This window comes from Schistocerca gregaria, chromosome 1 (assembly GCF_023897955.1).
Source record: "Schistocerca gregaria isolate iqSchGreg1 chromosome 1, iqSchGreg1.2, whole genome shotgun sequence".
Lineage (NCBI taxonomy): Eukaryota > Metazoa > Arthropoda > Insecta > Orthoptera > Acrididae > Schistocerca > Schistocerca gregaria.
In genome coordinates, this window is record NC_064920.1 from 524,058,395 (window position 1) to 524,086,123 (window position 27,729).

At 41.6% G+C, this 27,729-nt stretch overlaps 1 protein-coding gene across 1 annotated transcript in view; it reads left to right on the plus strand.

Annotated features, from left to right (window-relative positions):
• Positions 1-25,850, plus strand: part of LOC126356569 (odorant receptor 43a-like) — a 44,354-nt gene extending 18,504 nt beyond the window's left edge. The window contains exons 4-7 of the mRNA XM_050007385.1: positions 7,235-7,334; positions 10,400-10,513; positions 22,309-22,464; positions 25,791-25,850. Of these exons, the coding sequence (XP_049863342.1) occupies positions 7,235-7,334; positions 10,400-10,513; positions 22,309-22,464; positions 25,791-25,850 (430 nt within the window). The remainder of the gene's footprint in view (positions 1-7,234; positions 7,335-10,399; positions 10,514-22,308; positions 22,465-25,790) is intronic.
• Positions 25,851-27,729: the final 1,879 nt, after the last annotated feature.

Below are 27,729 nucleotides of genomic sequence, written 5' to 3' on the forward strand. Positions count from 1 at the left end.
AGACGTCAGAAGCTTGAATGTGGTAAGGAAGCTAGAGAATCTTAAAACGAAAATGCAAAGGTTCCATCAAGAAGAAACAGGGGTCTCAGTGATGTGGAATGGAAAGAGGACAAGGATTTATGATCAGTTGATTACTGGGTAATATCAAAAGCAGCAGGAAATGGTATAACAGGAGCAGGATTCGTTGTCAACAGGAAAGTAGGACAGAGAGCTTGTTACAGTGAACAATTCAGTGATAGGGTAGTTCTTGTCAGAATCGACGCCGGCGTTCTCGCTTCCCACGCCCTGGTTCCCGGGTTCGATTCCCGGCGCGGTCAGGGATTTTCTCTGCCTCGTGATGGCTAGGTGTTGTGTGATGTCCTTAGGTTAGTTAGTTTGAAGTAGTTCTAAGGTCTAGGGGACTGATGACAATAGACGTTAAGTCCCATAGCGCTGAGGGCCAGCCAATCGACGCCGAACAAACACCGACAACGATGGTTCTGGTATACCTGCCAACATCGAAAGCTGAAGATGAACCGATAGAGAAAGTATATGAGAATACTGAAAGAGTAATACAGTAGGTAAAGGGAGATGAAAATCCAGTAACCATGGGCAACTGGAGTGCATGTGTAGGGGAAGGAGTAGAAGAAGAGGTTATAGGAAAATATAGGCTTGGGACAAGGAATGAGGCAGGAGAAAGACTATTTGAGTCGCAGCAAGAAATAGTGAATACACTGTTCAAGGATCACAGGAGAAGGAGATATACTTGGAAAGGAATACGGAAATGTTTCGTTAGATTACATGATGGTCAGACAGAGATTCAGGAATCAGATACAGGATTGTACGGCGTACCCAGGAGCAGATATAGACTCAGATCACAATGTAGTAGTGATGAACGGTACACTGAATTTCAAGATATTTGCCAGGAAGAATCAATACGAAAAGAAGTGGGATACAGAAGTTCTAGGGGTTGAAAAGACACGCTTTAACTTCTCTAAGGCTATATATACAAAAATAAGGAGTAGCTCAGCAGGCAATACAGTTGACGAGAAATGGACATCTCTAAAAGCGGCTGTGGTAGATGGTGGAAAGAAAAAGATATGTACAAAGAAGTTAACTGGGAAGAAACCATGCTTATCAGAAGCTATACTTCAGTTGATCGATGAAAGAAGAAGGTACAAAAATGTTCAGGGAAATTAATAAATACAGAAATACAGGTCGTTAAGGAATCAAATAAATAGGAAGTGAAGGGGAGCTAAAACGAAATGGCTGCACGAAAAATGTAAGGAAACCGAAAAGAAATAATTGTCGGGAAGTCAAAACAACCTTCGTTGATATTAAAGGCAAGTGTGGTAACATTAAGAGAGAAACGGGAGTCACTCTCAAATATAGTGGAGAGAGCGGATACGTGGAAAAAGTACATTGAAGGCCTCTATGAGGGCGAATATTTGTCTAACGTGATAGAAAAAGAAACAGGAGTGGATTTAGATGAGACAGGGGATCCAGTTTTAGAATCAGAATTTAAGAGAGCTTAGGAAGACTTAAGATCAAATAAGGCAGAAGGAATTGATAACATTGTATCAGAATTTCTAAAATCATTGGCAGAAGTGGCAACAAAACGACTGTTGACGTTGGTTTGTTGAATGTATGAGTCTGGTGACATACCCTCCTACTTTCAGAAAAATACCATTCAGAAAATTCCGAAGACTGCAAGAGCTGACAAGTGCAAGAATAATGCACAATAAGCATAACAGCTCATGTGTCAAAGTTGTTGACAAGCATAATACATAGCAAAATGGTAAAAATTGGGGATGTGTGGATGGCTATCAGTTTGACTTTAGAAAAGGTAAAGACACCAGAGAGGCAATTCTGACGTTGCTGTTGATAATGGTAGCAAGACTAAAGAAAAATCAAGACACATTCATAGGATTTATCGACCTGTAAAAAGCTTGCAACAATGTAAAATGGTACAAGGTCTTCGAAATTCGAGAAAAATAGGGGTAAGCTGTAGGCAGACATGAATAACATACAATATTTACAAGATTCAAGAGGGAATAATAAGAGTGGCCGACCAAGAACGAAGCACTCGGATTGCGAAGGTTGTAAGACAGGGATGTAGTCTTCCACCCTACTGTTTAATCTGTTTATCGAATAAGCAGTAATGGAAATAAAAGAAAGGCTCAAGAGTGCATTTAAAATTCAAGATAAAAGGATGCCAGTGATACGATTTGTTGATCACCTTGCTATACTAAGGGAAAGTGAAGAAGAACTATATGATATGCTGAACGGAATGAACAGTATAATGAGTAGAGAATATGGATTGAGAGTAAATCGAAGGAAGATGAAGCTAATGGGAAGTAGCAGAAATGAGAACAGCGAGAAACTTAACAGCAGGATTGATGGTCACGAAGTAGATGAAGTTAAGGAATTCTGATACCTAGGCAGTAAAATAACAAACGACGGACGGAGCAAGGAGGAAACCAAAAGCAGTCTAGTACTGTCAAAAAGAGCATTCCTGCTGAATAGAAGACTACTAGTATCAAACATAGGCCTTAATTTAAAGAAGAAATTTCTGAGGATTTACATCTGGAGCACAGCATCGTATGGTAGCGAATAATGGACTGTGGGAAAACCAGAACAGAAGAATCAAAGCACTTGAGATGTTATGTCACAGGGGAATATTGAAAATTAGGTGAGCTGATAACATGAGGAATGAGGAGGTTCTGCGCTTAATCGGAGAGGAGTGGAATATGTGCAAATTCTGACAATAAGAAGGGAGGGGGTGACAGGACATCTGTTAAAATCATCAGGGAATAACTTCCATGGTGTTAGAGGGAGTTGTAGAGGACAAAAACAGTAGAGGAAGTCAGAGACCCGAATACATACCGCAAATAATTGATAACGTAGGTTGTAAGTTCTACTCTGAGATGAAGAGGTTGCCACAGGAGAGGGACTAATGTCGGGCCGCATCAAACCAATTTCAGAAGACTGATGACCTTAAAAAAAATTAGGTGCCGACTATTGATAGTCGTGGGCGGTGAATCCACGTCAGTTTGGCATCCTCTGATGACATGACTCGGTGCCACGTTATCGAGAGGTTTAAATTGGCCGTCCCACATGAATCTGTGTACGGCGCGAAGATCCGTCAATACCGCAAAGATATTATGTTACTCTGCTCTTCTACGAACTTACTGTCTCAGGATTTCAACAGTAGTGTTCTGAATGATACACAACGTTTCTCTTGCAGCCATTTGCACTGTATTTTGTACAGCATCTCCGTCACGCTCTCGCTCTTACTGAACGGCCACGCGATGAAACATGCCACTTCTCGTTGGATATTCTCTATCCCTTCTGTTAATTCTAATTGGTAAGGTTTCCAGGCTGATCAACAGTACTCAAGAATTGGTCGAACAATTGATTTGTAAGACAGTTCTTTCGTGAATGTATTATAGTCTTGTGATTATTTAAATAAACCTCCTCCTTGCACTTGCTCTTTCTACAATTTGTTTTCAATGGTCATTTCACTTTAAACCAATCCGCACGGCTACTGCTAGGAATTTACTGTGATTTTTCATCAATAACGTAATCGAAAAATAACGGATGTTTCGTCCTATTTAGATGCAATACACTACATTTATTTATATTCAGTGTAAACAGAAAATATCTGAAGCAATCGTCGTTCCTCAGCAGATACTTCTCCATTTCGCTGTCTCCTGGCGTTCAAACCTTCCTGTAGACAACACAAGGGTAAAATGCCCTGTAGAGCTTCCGACGTTATCTGTTAGTTTATTTATACACTCCTGGAAATGGAAAAAAAGAACACATTGACACCGGTGTGTCAGACCCACCATACTTGCTCCGGACACTGCGAGAGGGCTGTACAAGCAATGATCACACGCACGGCACAGCGGACACACCAGGAACCGCGGTGTTGGCCGTCGAATGGCGCTAGCTGCGCAGCATTTGTGAACCGCCGCCGTCAGTGTCAGCCAGTTTGCCATGCCATACGGAGCTCCATCGCAGTCTTTAACACTGGTAGCATGCCGCGACAGCGTGGACGTGAACCGTATGTGCAGTTGACGGACTTTGAGCGAGGGCGTATAGTGGGCATGCGGGAGGCCGGATGGACGTACCGCCGAATTGCTCAACACGTGGGGCGTGAGGTCTCCACAGTACATCGATGTTGTCGACAGTGGTCGGCGGAATGTGCACGTGCCCGTCGACCTGGGACCGGACAGCAGCGACGCACGGATGCACGCCAAGACCGTAGGATCCTACCCAGTGCCGTAGGGGACCGCACCGCCACTTCCCAGCAAATTAGGGACACTGTTGCTCCTGGGGTATCGGCGAGGACCATTCGCAACCGTCTCCATGAAGCTGGGCTACGGTCCAGCACACCGTTAGGCCGTCTTCCGCTCACGCCCCAACATCGTGCAGCCCGCCTCCAGCGGTGTCGCGACAGGCGTGAATGGAGGGACGAATGGAGACGTGTCGTCTTCAGCGATGAGAGTCGCTTCTGCATTGATGCCAATGATGGTCGTATGCGTGTTTGGCGCCGTGCAGGTGAGCGCCACAATCAGGACTGCATACGACCGAGGCACACAGGGCCAACACCCGGCATCATGGTGTGGGGAGCGATCTCCTACACTGGCCGTACACCTCTGGTGATCGTCGATGGGACACTGAATAGTGCACGGCACATCCAAACCGTCATCGAACCCATCGTTCTACCATTCCTAGACCGGCAAGGGAACTTGCTGTTCCAACAGGACAATGCACGTCCGCATGTATCCCGTGCCACCCAACGTGCTCTAGAAGGTGTAAGTCAACTACCCTGGCCAGCAAGATGTCCGGATCTGTCCCCCATTGAGCATGTTTGGGACTGGATGAAGCGTCGTCTCACGCGGTCTGCAGGTCCAGCACCAACGCTGGTCCAACTGAGGCGCCAGGTGGAAATGGCATGGCAAGCAGTTCCACAGGACTACATCCAGCATCTCTACGATCGTCTCCATGGGAGAATAGCAGCCTGCATTGCTGTGAAAGGTGGATATACACTGTACTAGTGCCGACATTGTGCATGGTCTGTTGCCTGTGTCTATGTGCCTGTGGTTCTGTCAGTGTGATCATGTGATGTATCTGACCCCAGGAATGTGTCAATAAAGTTTCCCCTTCCTGGGACAATGAGTTCACGGTGTTCTTATTTCAATTTCCAGGAGTGTATATATGTAAGCAGTAATGGTCTTATAACACATTTTAATTCTCCCTTGGGCTTCTTTTACATCTTCTCGTCTTCATGTATATAACATTAACGTACTGACATAGATCATTTAAAAAGCTCTATATATAGTCACCAACTTGATCCGATACTCGTGATTTTCGCAATTTATTAACCGGACGACAGAGCAGAAGTGTCATATGAGTCCTGAGTTCAATTGGTAAGAGCTGATGATAGGATCCGAGTGCAGCGTGGACCTCAATAAGCCATGTAATCTAGTTATCAACAAGACACTGTGCAAACTGGTGGCAGCTCTATAGTGGTGTGGGCTGTGTTTACACGGAATGATCTGGATCCTCTGGCCCAACTGAAACTAATATTGACGATAAATGTTTATGTTCGGCTACCTGGAGAAAATTTACATCCATTGATGGACTTCATGTTCCCAAACAACGAAGAGCCCTGTCACCGTGCCATAATTGCTCGCGACTGACTTGAAGAACATTCTGGGCAATTCGAACGAATGATTTGGTCTGCCAGATCGCCCGACGAGAATCGGATCGAACATTTATGGGGCACAAAATTCAGCACCGCCAACACTTTCGCAATTACGAACAGCTATAGAGGCAGCATGGGTCAGAATTTTCGCAGGGGGCTTACAACAGATTTTTACGTCCATGGCACGTCGAGTTGCCGTGAAATAGGAGATCTAACACGATATAAAGTATCCCATGGCTTTTGTCACCGTAGTGTCAATCAGCAAACTTGTAATAGCATCTGGTATGTGTCAAGATGCCGGGTGCCGGCACGTATAGGTGCAAACATTCTGGCTGAAGGCTATCCAGTTTAAACTCGAATACAGTAGGATTTCCACTCAGTCGAACGCTCTCATATCGACTTTAACATACGCAACAGACGTGGATGTGATATCGGGTGTCAGTGGAGTCGACGGTATAGGGAAGAATGTCGACAATTACTTGGTAATATAGAACAGAAACAGCAAACAGTAGATTGAAAATAGAATAGTAATTGCTGCAAGTCATGTGGCTGTGTAGGTGATGGAGTCGGTGCCTCAGTGGCAAGAGTAGAGCTATTCCAAGGTCCCTGGTCTACAACGTCTGTCCTCTGCCAACATGGGTTTCCTTAGTATCTCCAAGTACCCCAACAGCGACATTAGTTACTTGATGACACGAATACTGACATAAGTTGCCAGCGTTGTCAGAGCACTGAGCTCTGTGTTAAATCATTTATCCTCCACAGTGATAGGTGCCTGACTCCGTTGATGAGTTGCTGAACGTAACGAGCCTGTTCAGTAAAACGACAGATATTTCAACCGTAGAAAATTACTGCAGTGCTGCAAATAGCTACGGTCTCGGCATGTTCAGAGATTTTGTTTTCATATTTTCGAGATAATACAGTCGGAACCGCTAGTATTTTTCTGCTTGCCGAGGAAGTGGGCTTGTTGATAATGGCAGAAGTAAAGCTGTGACATCATAAGTTGAGAATGGAGCGATGTAATTGAATTAATCTCGGACCTTGAGGAGCTGTGGGAAACCTAATTCGCCACATAGGGATGATTAGGATCAATATAGTTGGAAGTTGGTTTGAAATTATCGTCAATTAAACTCTCTGGCTTTCTCCTTTGGCATTTGTTTAGTGACAACAGTGTATTTGTAGTGCTTGAACCCTAGATGGAGACTTCACATTCCGTCCCAATGGTGGACTATCACATATAGTGCCTGTCACATATAGCTTACTGAAAACGACAAATCACAAACCATAGTACATAAACTCTGCTATGCATATAGATAGTGCTATTACTACGATATAATGGCCGGTGTATTTCTATGACAACAGTAGTCTGAAAATTTAAGGCAAAAGTATCTATTGTGAATTAGTTACATAGAATACATAATTACACAGCTCTTTTGTTTAAGCTCAATTGTGATGCTGTGAATAAATTTTCTGTTGGTATCCATAAATATCTTACAGTTACACAGTTAGGACCAACTTCCACAGATGTCACTATTTTTATTGCAGCTCCATCTGCCTCTTGCAGACAACAATGAGTGTATCAGTCTTTGTTCTTCTGTTCATCAACATGGCCAACCTGTGTGCAAATATCTTTGTTACTGCTGTGGTGAGTATAAATAAAATGGCGAAGCAGCTGCGGAAAGAAAGGTTTCAGCAAAGGTGGTCATCTTATGGTAACGTAAGGAACTGAATTTTTTCCCATATTGGATGTGAATGTTGAAAATGAATTCAGTGCAATCTTAACCACGTTCAGTACACACACACACACACACACACACACACACACACACACACACACACACACACACACACACACTATTTAGTGACGAAGTAACGGTGTCCTGTTTGCCCAGTGCCTTTTATTTCGTACCAATCTCTATCAATTTAACCATTCTAAGTCTAAACAATCTGGTTACATCTGCCTGTCATTTTTTATCAAATATGTTATCTCAAAAATAAACATCTTTTACATTTCATATAGTATTGTTACACAGCACTCCAGTACACTTTCCTGTATAAAACTAAGATGATTATCTAAAATTCTCATTTTTTTCCAACCTGTAATAGTAATTTCATTCTTAATATTAACCTATAACAAAGATTAGCAATGTTAGTTTTTTCGTAGAATGTTAGTAAAATTTGAGTAAGGGTATACATATATTCTGGGAACACCTTCAATTATTTATTCCACAAGAACTAAACATTGTACAGATGACATACTTACTCCATTCTGAAGAAAAATACTGGAAGTTTTTTTTTTTCTTTTAGAGGCGGTACATACACCAGATCTTTAATGTGTTCCCGCAGAGAAAAGTGACACGGAGTGAGACCTGGTGATCAGGGAAGCCATTTCGAACTCCATCACGCAGAAACTCGCCATGTTTGCGACTAGTGCTGACTATCGCCAAATTACCAAACTACACTATGGCGGTATACATGAAAAAAAAAAGCTTTCAGGGTTTCTCTTCAAAATGACATATGTATGGCCATTTATTACTTTCATATTATTTCGTATTACTGAAATTTCATGCTTTGCTGGGCAAAAACGTTATGACCACTGCCCACCGCGGAGTTGGATGCCGCCTTTTGGCGTTGCGGACACGTGGAACAGTAAAAGAAAGTACGTAAGCGGTGCAGACACTGATTGGGACTCACCCTAGCGAAGATCAGGACTGGAAATGGGGAAATCCATTGCCGCAGGCGAAGTTTACAAAGGGCATATTGTCATGATGCAGATCCCGTGAGCTAGTATCTCGAAAATGGTAAAATTGATCGAATGATAATGTGCTGCTGACCAAATGGTTGTACGTCCACGGCTCTTCACAGAACATGGTGTTCAGAGGCTTGTCTGCTCAAGTAGGATATGTGATGATATGTGATAACTCTATCGAAAGAGCACAATGTTGGTGCACGCGCAAGTGTTTCGGAGCACGCTGTTCATAGTACATTGCTGAACATGGAGCTCCGCAGCAGACCACCCCTACGTGTCCAAATTACGATTGCAGTGCGCACGGGGCCACCGTCGATCAATGGAAACGTGTTGGCTCTTCGGGTGAATCACATTTTTGCTATACCAGGTTGATGGCCATCTCCACAAACGCCGTCATCGAAATGAACTGCGACTCGAAACTTGCAGTCCACCAAGGACGCGGGCTGGTGGGAGCAGTGTTAAAGCAAGGGAGACGGTCTCCTGAGCTTGCATGGGAGCTGTGGTGGTAATCGAAAAGAAGCTGACAGCTGCAGACCACCTGAATCTCTTGATGCTTGATGCCTTTCCCGACGGATATGTCATCTTTCAGCAGTATGACTGCTCATGTCTCGGAGCCAGACCATGGTACAGTGGTTTGAGAAGCATTATCGTGAACTCACGTTGATGTCTCGGTGACTAAATTCACTTGACGTAAATCCTGTGGAACACATCTGGGACATTATCTGGCGTCAATACCGCGTACGCAAATCAGCAGCCTGCTATTTTCGCGAAATAATGACCTGTGCTTAGACTTCTGATGCCATATATCTTCACAAACCTGCCAACGAACTGTCGGATCCAAACTGTCCAAAGACCGACAATCAATGTATTAAGCAGGTGGTCATAATGGTTTCGCTTATCAGTGTATACTATGGCAAAATTTGGAAGTTACTTCAATGTGATATTATAAACAACCGAAATTAGTTCACACGTATTTTCTAGTACCAACAAAGCTGCATATATATTATTCTGTACTTACGTATATGCTGTACCACAGCTTCACATATTTCAAGTAAGAACGCCCTCTGACCTGCCAGAGATACGCGTTGCTAAGATGTTGACATCACAATGAAGATCCTTGTATAGGTAGCAGAAGGCATGATCATAAATCTGTGGTTTGGAAAGTGCTTTGACAAATTGTAGACATTACTGAAGTGATAGTAGACGCATTTTATTATTAGTATTGGTTAAAAACAATCTTGGTTGGAATTTTATTTTTTTTATATTTTTCAACGATGCGTTTCGCCTTATTTAGGCATCTTCAGGTTAGCTACATAGAAAACAGAGAACAAATACAACTATTTAAGAATCGAGATCGCGTTGTGCAGAGTTGGATAACCTATAAGCATGTATAAACAGATCACCTATTGAAAGAGCAAATACCTTAAGAAGAATCCTTTAGTCAGTGTAGCCAAAGGGCATCGTCGAAAACATCAGGCCAACATCACCTTCGTTAAACACAATAGAAACTAAAAATATAAAATAGTAAAATCATTACCTATTCTAGATGGACGCAGAGGCCCCAAGATCTGCATAACGCGTCCCCTTTCGAAGGGGCGAGTAACAGAGTAAGTTGGGGCCTCAGGTAGTAAGCATAATGCGGCACAGCGTCTTGTGTCAGTACTGAAGCCTAATACAGGATCGCCTCAGGAGGTGGCGCTGCGACGCAGTAGTGATAGAAATGAGAGATCGTAAACTGGGTATACATACCCACTAAAACCTCCAACACTTTAAAAATGTAATGCACATATAACACTGATAAGTTGTCATTACTAGGGGCAACACCTGTGCATAACTTATCCTAAAAAAATATTATAATTTTTTTAATTAATTTAAGAAACTTTAAAATTAAATTATTTAATTAATTTTTAGATAATTATGTCTGTTACTGAATAATAGTGTGACAATTATCACCCCGACAGCTGCTGCAGAGAGATGGAAACATTACGAAAGCTTTGAAAGCACTTTTAGCAATTCCTCCCGTTCTGTATGAAACAGGAATGTACTGCATGTTTGGACACATCGTAACTGGTCAGGTAAGCCACTTATTTACTGGCAACAATAGTACTGTAACCTACTGTGTCCAGTGTTGTCTTGAGCCCCTTTGACATGTAATGCAACTCTCCAGACGCAAACTGATTGCAGTATATCTAAGTTCTTATAGGAAATGGTTAACCTACTAGCCATATCATTTCTAATGTACAAACTTCGCTTGTGTTATACGCTGTACAGAAAGTAGATGAAGAATTACTTCAAAGAAACGGCTGAATCAATGTAGTGAAATACGTTTCCTTTATTTCACCGAGTCTTTGATTCTGTGACACTTGTTATATAACTGGTGGATTGATTCCTGCTCCTCAGGACGTTGTCAGGTGTTGCATCTCATGTCTAAGGTGCCGTGGCTCACATACAGTATTCTCTTGCTTGCGTTACGAGCATGTTAATCATTCCCCTTTTCTACGTCGCTTGGTGATTTGATGGTTTTTGCACACATCGGTCTGTGTGTGTGTGTGTGTGTGTGTGTGTGTGTGTGTGTGTGTGTGTATGTGTGTGTGTGTGTGTGTGTGTGCGCGTGTGTGTGTGTCTTTTTCCAAACAAGTTGTCTCTCAGGTTTTCACCATCCCTCGTGACCAGTATATCTAGAAAGGAAAGTTCTTGGTGCATTTCTGCATCGATGGTAAATTTCATGTTGGCAAAGGGACTGCCCGGTCATTTATTTGTTACAATGCTGAGAAAATACGCACTGAAAGAGCCGGGATACTGCGCCGAGGAAAACCATCAGCTTGCAACACAAAGCAGAATTGCAAGTTTTAATTGTAAGTAGGCTGTTTGGGTTTTTATGTTGGTAACGCCACGTATCGCTCTGTATGAAAATCACTGACTGCGCTGTGCGCAGTCTGCAGCTGGTTGGACTCATTGTTGAAATATTCGCTTGTGTAGTCTTGAGCAGTTGGTTGTGAACAGCGCGTAGCGTTGTGCAGTTGGAGGTGAGCCGCCAGGAGTGGTGGATGTGGAGAGATAGATGCCAGAGTTTTGAGGGGTTGCTATAAGCGGACGATATGGATGTGTGTAAGCCAGAAAAACGAAATTTTTAAAGATGGATGTGAAGAACTGATATTTTTGAACATTATTAAGGTAAATACATTGTTTGTCCTCTATCAAAATCTTTTATTTGCTAACTATGCCTATCAGTAGTTAGTGCCTTATTTTCCTGGCAGTATTGGCGCTCGCTGTATTGCAGTAGTTCGAGTAACGAAGATTTGTATGAGGTAAGTGATTCACGAAAAGCATAGCTTATTGTTAGTCGGGGCCATTATTTTGTGGTGATTATTGAATGTCGGATTGCGTTGCGCCAAAATATTGTGTGTCAGTTTAGTGATGATCACAATAAGTAAAGAGAAAAATGTTTGAGTACGTTGAGCTTTGCTCAGCTGTTTGAAGATCAAGTAACGTAGAAGTTGATAATGGCAGAAGTAAAGCTGTGAGTACCGGTTGTGAGTCGTGCTTCGGTAGCTCAGATGGTAGAGCACTTGCCTGCGAAAGGCAAAGATCCCGAGTTCGAGTCTCGGTCGGGCACACAGTTTTAATCTGCCAGGAAGTTTCATATGAGCGCACCCTCCGCTGCAGAGTGAAAATCTCATTCTGGCAATGTAGAAGTTTACTAACACTGTCACTCATAATTCATATAAGGGGAAGTTTCATATGTCAACCCCTAACCGAGGATACCTCACTGGAATCTCCTAATTCTTTCTTGTAGTTTGAGTAATTAGTGTAGTTATTGATTATTGCTAGCGCGTAATTGTAGAGAGAATTTCCTTTGTAGTTGTAGTTTTTCATTGCTGCACAGTAAAACAGTTGTGGCATGCATGTAGACTTGCACCAAGTATTTCGCAGCCGCGCTTGCTGTTAATCGCATATTATTTTTAGCGCTGTGTTAATGTGTTTTCTTATTTTTGTTCTTCAAATTGTGCTTTTATGTGCTATCGTGTGAAATATTTTGACAATTATGGCGTGTGAATAACGTCACACGAGGCTCCGAAGTAAACTGAGAAACGACTGTGAAGACGAGGGTAGTGTGTTAGTGTGTTAACACCACCGTGTAATGAATTAACAGACAATCAAAGTAGTAATTTGGTAACTGTGCATAGGAAAGTGGACCAGGTGGCAAATAATGGTATAGACAGTGAAACAATTAGTGAACAGGGAAGCACTGTCGATCGATCGGACGACAAGAGCTCACTTCAGGAATACGAAATGACACGACAAAAATTTGCAAATACTGTAGATTCAGTATTTGCGTCATAACCTTTTTCCCTATTAACTCAAGACACATTTTCTGCTTTGCAGAATACGAATGCTGCCGGTGATAATGCACTGCCATAGGCACAGATATGTTCCAGACACTAATACATTATTATTGCAATTCTTGCAACAAATGGAACAAAATCAAAAAGTATCACAGCAACAGATTCAACAAATTAAAGAAACATTTCAATAAACACGTAAAGGATTAACTGCTGAGTTACTTAAAATCGAATCGAATAGTCAAAAAGTATGTAATGACGTAAAAACAAAAATTTTTCATAATTTTCAACCTATTTTTTAGCGGCATGAAGATGCATTGCAGAATCACGAAACAGCCATAAAGGAACTGCAAAATATTGTTCATGGAAATTACGACATCTTGCAAGCTAAAACTGACTCAGTTGCATCTACCGATTCGGTTACGCAACTTGCAAAAACTCAGGAAAACTTAAAGGACGCAGTAGATATTTTGAAACTTGGTTCGGAAAGACACGGAGGATATCCGTTCACTATCAGAGAAAGTAGTCGAACTATCGGATCAGCTAAATAATTTATTTACGAAGGTAGTTGCTAATATGAATGACACAAGACCGGTAGTCGTTGCTGACACGGAAGAGTGGAAACAAATTAGGAAATTCAAACAAAATCAGTACCATATTAATACGCAACCCAAAAGAGAAATCTTGGAAGTACAAGATCAGTTGGCACAACTAATACAAGGATTACATATTTCAGAGGACACTCGTGCTCCAATACGGGAAGAGGGACATAGAAATACGGGAAAACCACAAAATAATAACACGGGGCATTTCGGAAATTATGAAAGAAATTGACAAGGTGCACCGAATTTTGAGTTTGAACTACCGACACGACATAACAATGACCGATCTGCCACTCGCCGTCATGATGACTTGGACTATAAGCTGTTTATTACTACACGTAAATTCAAAACATGTAAGAATTCTGGCAACGACGTTCATTCACAAGTGTGGCTGCTTGAATTCACTCATTGTTTTTCTGCAAATAGTCATTAGAGCACAGATTAGAATTTATACTTGGCTACTTGGAAAATGAACCTGTTGTAAGAATGCGTTAGATCATTCGCGATTGTCACAGTGAAGGAGAATTTTATCATGCCTTCCTCTCAGCATATTGGTCTCAAGCTACTCAACATCTCGTAAAACAAAGCATCATAATAATGAAACACTTCGAACAATTTGATCTTTCCAGTCTTGTCTAATCTTTTGAAGACATATTGCATAATAATCAATAACTGTCACACCGATATAGTTCCTCAGAACTTATTCGCATTTGCTTAATCAAATTTCCTGAACATTTACGACATATTATTTTGACAGGACATTGCAAAGACGACACAAAGCTTTTCAGGGACTGTTACAAGAATTGGAAACTGGCACTGACAATCACGCGACGCGAAAACAGGAACAAAACAATTACAGGTCACAATCGTCACAATTCCGCAATGACAGAAATAATAGCTGGACACGACAAGGCAATTATTACAACGCAAATCGTGACCAAAACAGACAACAACCGTATGCTAACTGTTGGCAAAGTAATAACAATTGCAGGGAAAGGCCACATCTCCGCCGCAGTGACTGTGACAGAGACAATCAAAGAAACAGACAATATTGGAACCAAAAACAATTTTTATCAAGGGAGACAGAATAACTTCAGACGCAACGGTCCACCACATAGTTAAGATTCCGGGAGAAATTCTCCACCACGTCATTGACAAGAAAGAATCTATGAAAACTACCAACAAGGCGACACACGATATTATCTTAACAACACACCAGAATTTAATCAGAACTGGCGGGATTCAAACAGGGCAGTGGCCTCTCGACATGTCGAAATTGTAGAAGTTAGGTCTCCTAATCCTAGTAATGACGTGCGACAACAAAGAGACCGTAGGCAATTGCACACCGTTCGCAGCCACAAAAGGTACTTATGAAGCTGACGACGTGGGTGCCGTGGCTATTAATTACGTAAATATGGAAGACATTAGAGACATCTTACTCGAGGAACACGACGTAAAACAGAAAAATATTGCATATCCCGTAATTCACATTACAGTAAATGACGTAAAATTTACGGCAGTACTTGACTCTGGCAGTCCCATTTCAGTAATTTGTGAAACAGCTTTTACCAACTGCAACAAATCAAACAATTGCCCCACACTTCCGTTACGTAAAATTAAATTACAAGGTGCAATCTTTGCAAAATGTGTAGATGTACGCCAACAAACCAACTCAGAAATGTTTTGTCAAAACCACAGATTCACTATGAAACTTCTCTTTAGGAAAATTATGAATGACTGTGCTAGCAAACGTCTACGTTATTTGATTTTCAAACAGCTCAGCAAAACCCAACGTACTCAGATTAATATTTTAGCACTACGCAATCTTTCAATAATCGCTACAAAAGAATGATCCTGACTAACAATAACCTGCACCTTTCACGAATCACTTACCTCACAAAAATCTTCGTTATTTGAACTACTGCAATACAGCAGGCGCCAATGCCGCCAGCTAAATAAAAGATTCTAACTAATGAAGGCACTGATTACGGAAAAGTGCCTTCAGTAAGGATTACTGAAAGTCAGATTGCGTTGCGCTAAAATATTGTGTGTCAGTTTAGTGCTGATCAGAATAAGCAAAGAGAAAACTGTTTTAGTATGTTGAGTTTTGCTCATCTATTTGAAAATCAATCAGTGTACAAGTTCACTAGCACAGCCATTCATAATATTTCTAGGGGGATGTTTCATAATACACTTAAGGCCGTCAAGAATATATATAAGGGAAATGCAACCGTCGTAATGAAGACCGAAGATTATGAGCAGAACCCTTGTGATCCGACGTGCAGAAAACTAAGCACAGAGAGGATGTAGCGGATCGAACGGAATACCGAATCTATTAATCAGGCGTCTTGTCTCTCAAAGGGCATACAGAGGAATCAGCGCAACACAGAAGTTTCTCACCTGGGCTGTATGGAGTACCAAACATCCATAAGATCTATGTTCCATTAAGATCGATTGTCAGGGTCCCTGGCATTCCGACATATAAACTTGCTGAACACTTTGCCTCTCTGCGTCAGCTGCTCGTAGGAAAGAATGACACATACATGAGGGATTTGAGATATTTATTGAGAAGGTCAAGAAACTAAAACTTGGACTAAACAACATCCTGGTCAGCTTCGATTTTGTTTCTTCGTTTACCTAAGTGCCACTCATTCATTCTCTGGAGTACATTAGTTCCATTTTCGCAAAGACATCATGAAGCTCTTTCATTGATGTCTCACCACGTGCTATTTCAAGTGGAATGGCAACTTCTAGGAACAGCTGGAAGGCTCCGCCATGGGTAGGTCACTTAGTCACGTGGGCTTGGCACGTTGTAACCTAAGGTGTGGTACAGATACGTCGACGGTACCTTCGTTGTGTGCAGACACTCTGAAGAACAGCAAGGTGACTTCCTACGACACTTGAAGAGTTTCCATGTCAACGTAAAATATATCATGTGTGTAGAAAAATACCAACATTTCTAGATGTTATAATCATTATGCGGCGTGCCGTTAAGATTGCAGTATTATACTACAACAAAACCAATTACTTACGATTAGGGTAACATGAGGTTTCATATAATCGAAGCTTTTTCCGGCTAAAGATAGTGGTCCTGTTGAAGAACTCTCCACCTGAGGACGTGTACCATTGTTGTCTTTCAAGCAGTGTAAATGGGACCGAATATTTTCACAAAAGTGATCTCTTAGCGAACTATTATTCAAGGTGGCTTCATTTTTTCTTAAGCAAAATGAACTATTTTTACACACAATACCACACGCGCACAACAACAATGTATTCTTTCCTGTCAAAAGTATTTCCTAATAGTTCTTACGAAAAAAACAGTGTTAATGCAGTAGCAGAGAAAAGTTTCATCACGTAAGATCATGTTTGCACCATATTTAATGATTATTATGGGTGGGTTCTGGGCCACCAATACACAATTATTATCATGAGAGTTGACTGTCAAGATTCTTGTGTCCTTAGAAGTTTGATTTAAAACTGCCGCTGCAACATTTCACTAAAATGGCTGCCAACTTAAGATAGTCACTTATCAACTCTGGTTCAGGCATTGTTTCACTCTCAACAAATAATGTATATATTAAATTTTTTCTGTGCCTTAACTATATGCATTAACATTTAAAAGTATTTCTCCATATTAATCACTCATTATTTAGCACTTTACCGATACTCCGTGCCGTAGATCAATGGCGCTAATGGCTGCGCTCCATTCTAGCTTAACACAAAACTTTACATTTATATAGGACGAGGTTCATATTAAAATAAAAGTTCAAACGCACGTATTGATTTCAATGGCACAGAAACTCTATTTTTCAAATATTACCAAACAACATAATACAAGACATCAATGGCGACCGATCATTACAACAGTTCGAACAAGAAGAGGTATTATTCTAGAAGTATCATAGATAACAAAAGATAAAATCTCCATTATCGCTCCCATGAGTGTTGTCTGAGGGACAGTTATCACTGAAAATTAAGTTATGCCACTGACAATAATTAATTATTATTATTTCAGTATCGATTAAGTCCTTTTTTTTAATATCACGAGAATGTTCGCTCAAATTCCACACACAATGCTGTCGTGAATATTGTTTTGACTAAAATATAGTCTTGGATTTTACAATTAGTAAAGGACCTTGGACACAGCGCGCATCGAGAACTGACACACGTGGACCGGTGTCTATAAAAACTATCAAATCACTATCAGAGCCAGAAATGGGACAGGATTAACACGAGCATAATGAAGGCGAGATGAATATGTAAGCTGCAGCTCCGCAGATGCAAGATGCAAGACTTCGAAAGCGTTCTGAGGAGCAATGGCTACCCCACCAGTTACGTAAGAAACGTCACAGAATCAAAGACTCGGCGAACTGACACGTTGGAAAAAGAAATGTTGGGTATGGCTTTTCTGTCATATATTCTAAGAGCGACGGACAGAATCGTCCTATATAGCGCAAATGTGGTTTAAAGACTATTTATAAACCGACAAAGAATATCAATGAGTGTCTCGATCGGCAGAGGACAGAAGGGGCCCACTTGCAATATTGGGAATATGCCAAATACCCGGTGCATGTGGAAAAGTGTACGTTGGAATGACTGAACATAAGAGGTTTTGCGGGAGGGGACAGGTGGAGAAACCGGCCGTGGTGAAGCATGCGGCGTGTGAGACAGATCACACAGTGAAATTAGTCAACGCGGAAGTTCTTGCTGTGGAGAAGAGCTATTACACACGCTTGTTCAAGGAAATTTTACAAACATGACAATAACATCTACAAAAAAGGAGAAAGCCTCAGAATGAACGGATATTGTATTCCTGCACTGCAGAGAACTACCATTACAGGTAGCAAAGGTATAACCGAAGCGAAAATGACCACGGGAAAGCCCTTGGACGTTGGCGCGCGACTCCAGTCCATCACCTCTAATGGAGGGTGAAGATTTGGCTGTGCCAGCTACGTGTGCCGGCGAAGAACCCGAGACATAAGCGAATAAGTTGAATCTGATATGAACGATCCACTCCAGCGTACGTAGCGTGCAATGTGCTTTGTACAGTAAAATCTTCTATAAATTCTCTAAAACAAGACGTAAATCACCTACAAGGAGAGGAGGATGTGGAACGAAACTTTTTGCTTCGATAAATTATACACTTTCACTTCAGTATTTACAAAATTGATTTAAGCAAACAACGAAATTGTCTGTACAAGAATACTCCTTGTCAGTAGGACATTACACCCCTTGGACCTTGTGGCATGCACTGATTTCACTGAGAAATGTGTCATACAGCCATTATATTGTCTATCAAGTTGACTTACAGCTGGTATGACATGCACTTCATATTGTGGATGTTGACACACAGTGAAGTCCAAGGTGGCGTGTTCCACGTATGATTAGCGGTGACAGATCGGGAAAAAGGAAGTACCTTAATATGTGGAGACAGTTCAGAGCTCACATATGACACCAGTGCATATGTCCAAAAAATATTGGCGGCATGTTTCCTCTTCTTTCGGCGCCGTTACGCTCGCAAGCAATGGCCATCTGAGGTGGCGCAGAACCGACATTTGTTACTAAAAATGTTGCGACGTCTGCAGACTATGTCACATTCAACACAACACGTGCCACTGTCACGTCTAAGCGCCGCACCACTCATCCCCCTAATAAATCGAAAACTGCACGATGTGTTCAGGCATCCCCATGAACACCTACAGCGATGCTCCTTTCAGTCTGTGTCTAGGGCAGGTAGCTCGCTTCACAAGAGCACTCATATTTTCTGTAGTCCCCCACAGTGCTCGCTAACCGTCTCACGCATTATCATCCATTATGTATCTTACTAGGCTTGATATTATAATGACGTGGTGGTGACTACAATGCACTCTGCCGGCAGGTCCACCCTGCTGTGGCCTTCTCCACCAGACATTACGGCGCCTAGAGTATCAACAATCAAACTGACAGCCTTCAGCTGTGGGTTTCCCGCTTCGTAGTCCCACCGACAAGCAACACTGATGAACGGCCACAACAACAACAACAACAACAACAACAACGACGACGACACGGCAAAGACACCAGCGGCCACCAGGGGCCACTACCGGCCCACATAAACATAAGGATGAGATCGCTGCAGATCCCGGAACTATTTTCACACGTCAAACCATGTGATGGAAAATAGTTACGAGGTACTCATCCGCCGAAGGGCTATAAAGGTCGGCGCTCGGCCGCACATCGGTAGTTCATCAACCGTCAGCACACGTGGATCTTCTCGTTGATCTCTGGATTAGGCTTGGTATACCCGAGAAGTCTCTGGCGGAGACTAGTAGGAAATTATTTCAGTTATTTTCTATATTATTCTTGTATGTAGTTGTGATTCGAAGTTTTGTGTTGGTGTTATACTTGGAGACTTTGTTTTGGTTAATTGAACAGTAAAAAAAATTGTTTTTGGACTTGGATCGTTAGTTTATTCTTCTTACGCAGACATATCACACCTGCCACCGCAGACCATTGTTATTCGAATCACTGACAAAGCAGCTGATCGTACGTGTACGAAACTGCAAACTATTCCTGTCTAGGGGGTAACTCGTTTTGTCAGTTAGCGTGCATAAAGAGAGGGATTGGCATTATTAGGAAAGAACTAGATAAATGCTTTGGTTTCTTTACGTGACATTATCTCATACGTAATGATTGTAAATCACCGCAAGCAAACAATAGGAACCTTTCTGCAACAACGACGACGCACTCCCTGAGAATCTTGTCGTGTACAGGACGATGTATCTCAATGGTTAAGACGTACCGAAAACGCATCTCCTCATGTGGAGTTTAAGTAAGAAAGTACTTTGTCGCTCATCAGGAGCCGCTCTGTTAATGTCTAGGAAAACCTGCAAAAAGCACTTGCCATCTGCTCCACGTAGCCTAGCCTCCAGTTGTTCAATACCGAGACGACTCTCAAGAAACATTTTTGAATGTGCGCAGTAATTTGGAACATATCTACGATGAACATGTTGCAGTCTGCTAAAGAACCTGAGGAAGATCCTTTATCAGTGAAATAATTCAAATCGCTCATAATGGCAACCAAAGAATTGACAAAGATGTTATTTATCGCAAAAATGTATACGGAGATTTATAAATTCTTGAGACAAAGAATTTGTAAAATCCTGGAAAATACAAAACATAGGAACGTAGCCAACAAATTACGAAGATTGTCACTAGTTTTAGAGAACTAAAGCAGCCATCGAGGACAGATTCACGTATACTATCGATTAAAGCTACTTCGTCTGGAGAGACGGTGTTGCCAGGGACGACAGATGAAAGACGGCATGTTGTGGTGGTGTATGTCAGCTGTGACCACGCGGTCACGGATTTGCCACGTCCTCCCTTATCGGGGAACTCGACTAGTGCTTCGAGGCCGTGACAGTAGCACTCTAGCGTAGCTGGTCGAGTAACCAGCCGTGGTTGTTGGTTGTATCCGTTTCAAAACCAAATACCACTTTTGAGTGTTCGCTAATAACAAACGAATCGACACATGCACTCGATTAACGAATGAACCATGTACAAATAGAAAATGACAGTCCTTTAACCTCAGATCGCACACACGCCTGTTCACCTCCGTCGCCACCAAACGAATAGAGTATATAGAATGATGATAGCAGTAATGCGATGAAATCTGTACCAATTTATTAATAGAATATACGTTGTCTGATTGTTGTTGCAATAACATCCATGAATGACAAAGGTAACTGTGTCCATAGTAGTTGTAATGCAATGGGCCGTGTAAACAGTCTGTATGAAAAATTTAAAGCTTACGATTTGTAGAAGCAGGCAAGTAGGAATCGTCTTTGCCTCGCAAAATATGAAGTGTACATCCACGTGGACTGATACAGAGAAATTACAATACTCCCAAAGCTAAATTTTCGGTTATCATTTGGCTTCAGATACCCTCGCTGCCGCACAGGCACTTAACTGAACCTTTTACGCATTTTAGTCCTATAAATATGAGTAAAATACACAAAAGCACCAAAGAAACTGGTTTACCCATGCGTATTCAAATACCGAGATACGTAAACAGGCAGAATACAGCACTGCTGTCGGCAACGCCTCTATAAGACATCTGACAGTGGACTGTTGATGACTGGAAACATGTTACCTGGTCGGACGAATCTGGTTTCAAGTTGTATCGAGCATACGGACGTGTACGAGTATGAACACAACTGTATGATCCGTGCTTCCTGCATGTCAGCAGGGCACTCTTCAAGCTGATGTAGGCTCTCTAATGATGTGCAGCAAGAGTGATATGGGACCCCTGATACGTCTAGATACGACTCAGACAGATGACACGTACGTAAGCATCCTTTATGATCACCTGCATCCATTCACGTCCTCTGTGCAATCTCCCGGATTTTTGCAATTCCAACAGGACAATACAACCCCCCGCCACACGTCCAGAATTGCTAAGGAGTGGCCCCTGGAACACTCTTCCGGGTTTAAACTTTTTTGTTGGTTACCAAATTACTCAGACACGAACATTGTTGAGCATATCTGCGATGTCTGGCAACGTGCTGTTGGGAAGAGATCTTCAGAAGAGATCTTCACCCCCTCGTACTCCTACGTATTTATGGACAGCCCTGCAGGATTCATGGCGTCAATTCCCTCCAGCACCACTTCAGACATTAGTCGAGAACATGCGACGTCGTGTTGTGAGACTTGGAGGTGCGTGCTCGCGAGGGGCCTACTCAGTGTATTAACGTTGTATTTAGTCTGTCGCTTGACAGAGAGAGCGCGACACACACACACACATACACACACCACAACCACAGCTACTACCACAACAACCACCACCACCACCAACCACCCTTACCACTATACCACTATCGGAATCATCACTCCAACATCAGCGACAACAAAAACACCACACATTTTTCTGTGTTTTCTTCTGTGCTTCAGAGCGAGAAGCTGATGCAGTCAGCTTTTAGCTGTGGCTGGACAGAGTGCGACGTCCGTTTCAGACGAAGCGTACTCATCTTCATGACAACGACAGTGCGACCGGTCGAGATCACAGTGGGCAAGATGACCAAACTGTCTAAGCAGACGCTGCTCCAGGTCAGGCAAAAGTATCTTGTAGTATCTCAAACTCTGCAAAATACGTGCAGATACTAAGTTAACGAGGTACTAGTTAATGTGAAAATGCAGGGCGTTCAGATAAGGTGTTTCTCTCAGAAACTTGGAAAATAAAGGAAAAGAATAGTTTTTTAGATAGATATATGTAAGAAATGTCACACTTCCTGCGGGTATATGACCATATTTTAATAGACTTACTGATACGTGGCACAATTTTGTAAACAGATCATTCGTTTATTCTGTCATGCAGTTGATGTATTTAAACCAACCGTGTGTAAATCAGTTCAAACAGAATGTTAATTTTAGTTGTGCAGCTAGAAATGTTCAGAGTGTGAGGAATGGTTGAGACAAGCTGAAAGTACAACTCAATGCACCTTCTTCACGATCTGCGGTCGAGATTTAAAGTTTCTGGTGTCACAGAACGACAATGCTGCTCGGTATGCTGTTTGGAACCATCTGAGATGATTGATTGCCGGAATGGTCAAGTATAGATACGTGGTGCTATTTGCTGGTCGTAAATATTTACGTAGTATGAAATGGGACACCCATTCCGTCTGCTGTCGACCTCATAGCGCAACTGTGCATAAATTACTGATACATTAGAAGAGTTAGTTCGATCACGTACAAGTACTAATACACATCAGAACGTTATATGTTCAGATACAACGCTATTGCGCCTGCTAAATATAAAAGTGGTTCCAAGACTATCCGATCGGTATAATGAGATTTATGTGGCCAGATAGGTCACCTAATTAGAATCCTGTTGACCATACGTGAGCTTCCATCTATGGAGAAAGAGGTGGAAGACAGGAATACGAATTACCCAGACAACGCAGTCTGCTACAATGAGTATTACGTTTTTTGATAGGGCGTAGACCGTGGAAATCTTCCAGTTAGAGGGTCTTGTGGCGTCCATGTCACGACAAATATCTTTAACCGTTGGCGCGAAAAAGTTTTCGTACTCTTTTACTATAGGAATGGTACTTGTGTGCACTGGGGATATAAGGGAGAAGAGAATTAGTTATCTCTCATCTAATCACTTTTCCACAGAAGTTTCTGATAATTATTCTGAATGTGTTTTGTAGGAGGATTCTACACTGTCACAATATGTGAAACTAACATTTGTTTCCAGCTCTTTTAACTCCAAGTTTATCAACTACAAGCTTCTTAACCACTTCCTGTGCAGCACATGTACTTCACACAGCTCCTTTCCTCTCCCTGTCCTTCCGCTCCTACCACTCTTTCTTTTGTATTTCCTCCTGTTCCCCTTCCCTGTTCATCTCCTCCTCTGACCTCCCTCTATCCACCTTCCACTCCATGTCTCTCACTGTGCATCTCCCACTTCCCCATCCTACCGTCCATCTCCTCCACCCATTATCTTTGTCCATATTCTCCTTCCACCTCCATGACAATATTCTCCTCCTCCTTTCTCTGTTTTTATCGTACATCCCATCCCTGTGTCTTTCTCCTCCTCTGTCATGTCTCTGTCCATCTCATTGTCTGTCAGATCTCTAGCCATCTACTGCTCCACTCTTCCATTCCCAACTGACTCCGTCATCTCCCCCTCCTATCCAAACCACCATCCATTATATCTGTCCCCTCTCTTTGTTCGTCCCCTCCTCCTCCATTATCTATCTACTCCTGTCCTCTCCCTCAGAAAATCTCTTCCTCCTTCACCATCTTTCTATCTTTTCATCCTCTCATTGTCTGTCCATCTCTTCCTCTCCTCTCTGTCTATCTTCTCTTCTCCTAGCCCTCTCTCTGTCTTTCTCCTTATCCTACCACTATGTATACTTCCTGCCCACATTCCCCCCATTCTCATTTCATCTCAGCATCCACTCACAGTATCATTCCATCCCTTTTGCTTAGTTATCTCCACGTGCACATATTACCATGGTAAATGTTCTGATGCAACTCCCATAACATGCCTGTCTTGCATGGCCACCCAGATGACAAGGGATACAAAATCTTTTCACTCCTACTGCACACCTACATGAAGTAGATGGTTCTTACCCTGCAGTATTTCTTGCCAAATTATAATTAGTAGGTTTATAAAATGTGGTAGAACTCGGTCTGATGACTTAAAAGGAGACTAAAACACACACACACACACTAATATAGTCTTTCTTATGTGTACTAGACTTCTTGCTCGTGGTTTCGCTTCTATATGTGTATGTCACATATACTGAACACAGCTCCTTTCCCACCTCGTCCTCGACCATCTCCTCCTCCTCTCTATCCATTTCTTCCACAATGACCATGTTCTCCTCTTCTCTCTGTATTCAGCTCCTCCTTACTCCTATCTGTGTGAACCTTCCTCTTTCATTCTCTGTCCTTTTCCAGCTCCCCTTTTTCTCAATTTTCTCCTTCCTTTCGCTCTGTCCATCTGTTCTTACCCTGCTCTCTACTGATCTTCACCTCCCATCTATCTATTTGCTTCTCCTCCTCCTCCTCCTCCTCCTCCTCCTCTTCCTGCTCCTTTCCTCTCTCTCTCTCTCTCTCTCTCTCTCCAACTGATCACCACATCCTACTCTATCTGTTCACCTGCTCATATACTATGCATTGTCCATCACCTCCTCTCTCCTGTCTCTCTGACCATTCCCTCCTTAACCATCTTTCTGTCCATTTACTCCTCCACACTCTGCCAATTTTCTATCCAACAATCTATCAGGTCAACTCCCTTTCCCCCATCTGTCCATCTTATTCTTTCCCTTCCCTCCATCCGTTACTACCTATACGCTCACTGTCTGTCCTCCTTCTCTTTCCCACTCTCTCAGTCCATATCATCCTCGTTTCCCAACTCAGCTGTGCAAAGCCGCCCATTTAGCCCTGAAAGACCTGCCGATATCACCTCTGCAACCTGATCCAAGAGTGTTGATAATAATACAGGAAGCAGTACATGTATGCAGTTTTGCTCAGATCGACCTAGTGGGCCAGAAAGAGGTACTGGAACTAAGATTATTTGAGTGACCGTAAAATAATTTACAATGGTGAAAAAAGTAATGTGTACTAGTATCTGGAAGCTAAGAAGAATTTCTCTTGTTTCAATATTCACTGCAAAATTGGAAGTTCGCTGTTAAAAAACCTGATAACAGCTTAAGCTGTATCCTTTTATCTTTTGTGTCACTTAAAGAAAAACATTCTAAGCTATCTAGTATGACATGACACCATTGACAATATTGAGAATAGCATTAAATTTGGTTGTAAGTAACATCAGTTTGTACATAGTCTTAGTTTCACTGCTACATGACTAAGCAAAAACCTTACTTTTTGTTTAATATGTTTACTGACTTTTCTTTTTGGGACAGGTGCTTAATGGAACGTATGCCCTGCTGAACTTGTTGTATCACTTCCATAGCAGTGTATGAGTGCTGCCAAAGGAGAAAACGTCAACATCATTCATGTCACACACAGCAATTAAATAACATTCAATGTAATCTGTAAAAACATCACAAATAAAGAAAGTAATTAGTTGTCGACTTCCATTCCAATATTCATATGGCGCATGGGTACAAAGTAGACTACATTTCAAGTACGAAAGGTAGTCTCAAGTTCAGTAAGACAGGAAACTGATACATGACAGTTGCATTTGGATTTCAGAATACTGTATTCTGCAAAACACAATCTTTTTCTGTTTTATTATTATCTGAAAACAGACGAAGATTGTAATTTGCAAAAGGTAACTTAAACAAAATTATGACTTCTATCACAGCACAGAAAGAGCAGAACATGTGCTTCTAACATTAGTGAGTGATAACTAACGTGTTATGTGGATCCCGATTTTCCAAGTTCAGAAGTCCAGCTTTGCCTACTGGAGTATTTTTATTTTAAATTTTAAGTGGATTTGGATATATTCCTATGCAGCAAATTACAATCATAAGTGTCTTTGTTACAAGACTGAACTGAATTTACTTCATGTATGTGATATGTAATATACTGATAATTTTGTTCATATGCTTTATGTGACTAGAGTGAAAATTGCTGGACAGTCAGAACGCAATCCATTTTTCTGAAGGGCTGCAGTCAAAGGATTTGAGAATGACTTGGTCTGTGCGTAAGTGATACCAGATTATTAAAACGTCAGATTATCATACTTACAATGTCGTTACTTGTTCAGTATCATAGCTGATTCTTCTGCTCACTCATGAGCGACAAAAAGATTTGGTATCCCGGATATAAATTTTCACTAGATCTTGTACCATTTATTATTCAGTTAGCATCTTGACTTTGCCACAATAGCATCAAAAATGTCTATAGACAAGGTATTTCAAACTTCTCAAGACCAATAAAAACAGTTAAAGTGGTCGTAATACTTACAGTAATAACTGTAAGGACAATAGCATTAAGCTAAGGCGTTCTTAATGTTGATCACGAGACCAACCTGCTGTGTACAGTCATTAAAAAATTTCTCGCAAGATAAAACGTGAAATTAATGATCGTTTCTATTATTCACCAAAAATCCTTATGTTACAGATTTGCATGATTCACGTGTACTTATCTGACAGAGTATAGCTTGTACGTATTTGGAGCTATTATTTTACTATCACATTCTATAATTTTAGCATCGTCTTTTTCGGCGGTGACTGCTAAAACGAAAAAAAACATTACTAATTGATGGTACAATCTTACTGTAAGTTTTTAGAATCCAGAGTCCATATGATATTTGCGGTTTTAAGGAGAGGGGCACTGAACTAAGAAATAGTCACCAGATTTCACTAAAAGTGGTGCTGGTTAAGTTTCCAATACTCATTATCCATTACATTTTGCAGCTTTCTTCAAATTGACACTGTGCTGATAAGACTACTCGTGTGTTGGTTTTCGAAGGTGATCTTGTTTGCGCGAGTAGAGGGGTGGGAGGGGTGCGGACACCTCTATCCCGTGCCCCTCAGCAGGTACTTCCTTCTACAGTAGCTCAGCACAGTTTTAATCTGCCAGGAAGTTTCATATCAGCGCACACTCCGCTGCAGAGTGAAAATCTCATTCTGGAATCAGCTACATTTTCACACAGATAAATAACATTTGTTGAAGATTGTATCATAGTAACAAATATTCAGCTTTCCAAAATTGGAAGGTAGGTTTAGAATGGAAACAGGTTTGGTTCTCACAGATAAGGACGAATTTCACTGTTGTCACTGACTGAGATCTACATATCAGGATGGTGAGGTTATAATGTAAAAAAATTCGCTTGTTCATTAGTACGCTAAGCACATATTTGTATCAGCATCTCATTATCTACCGTCATTTTTT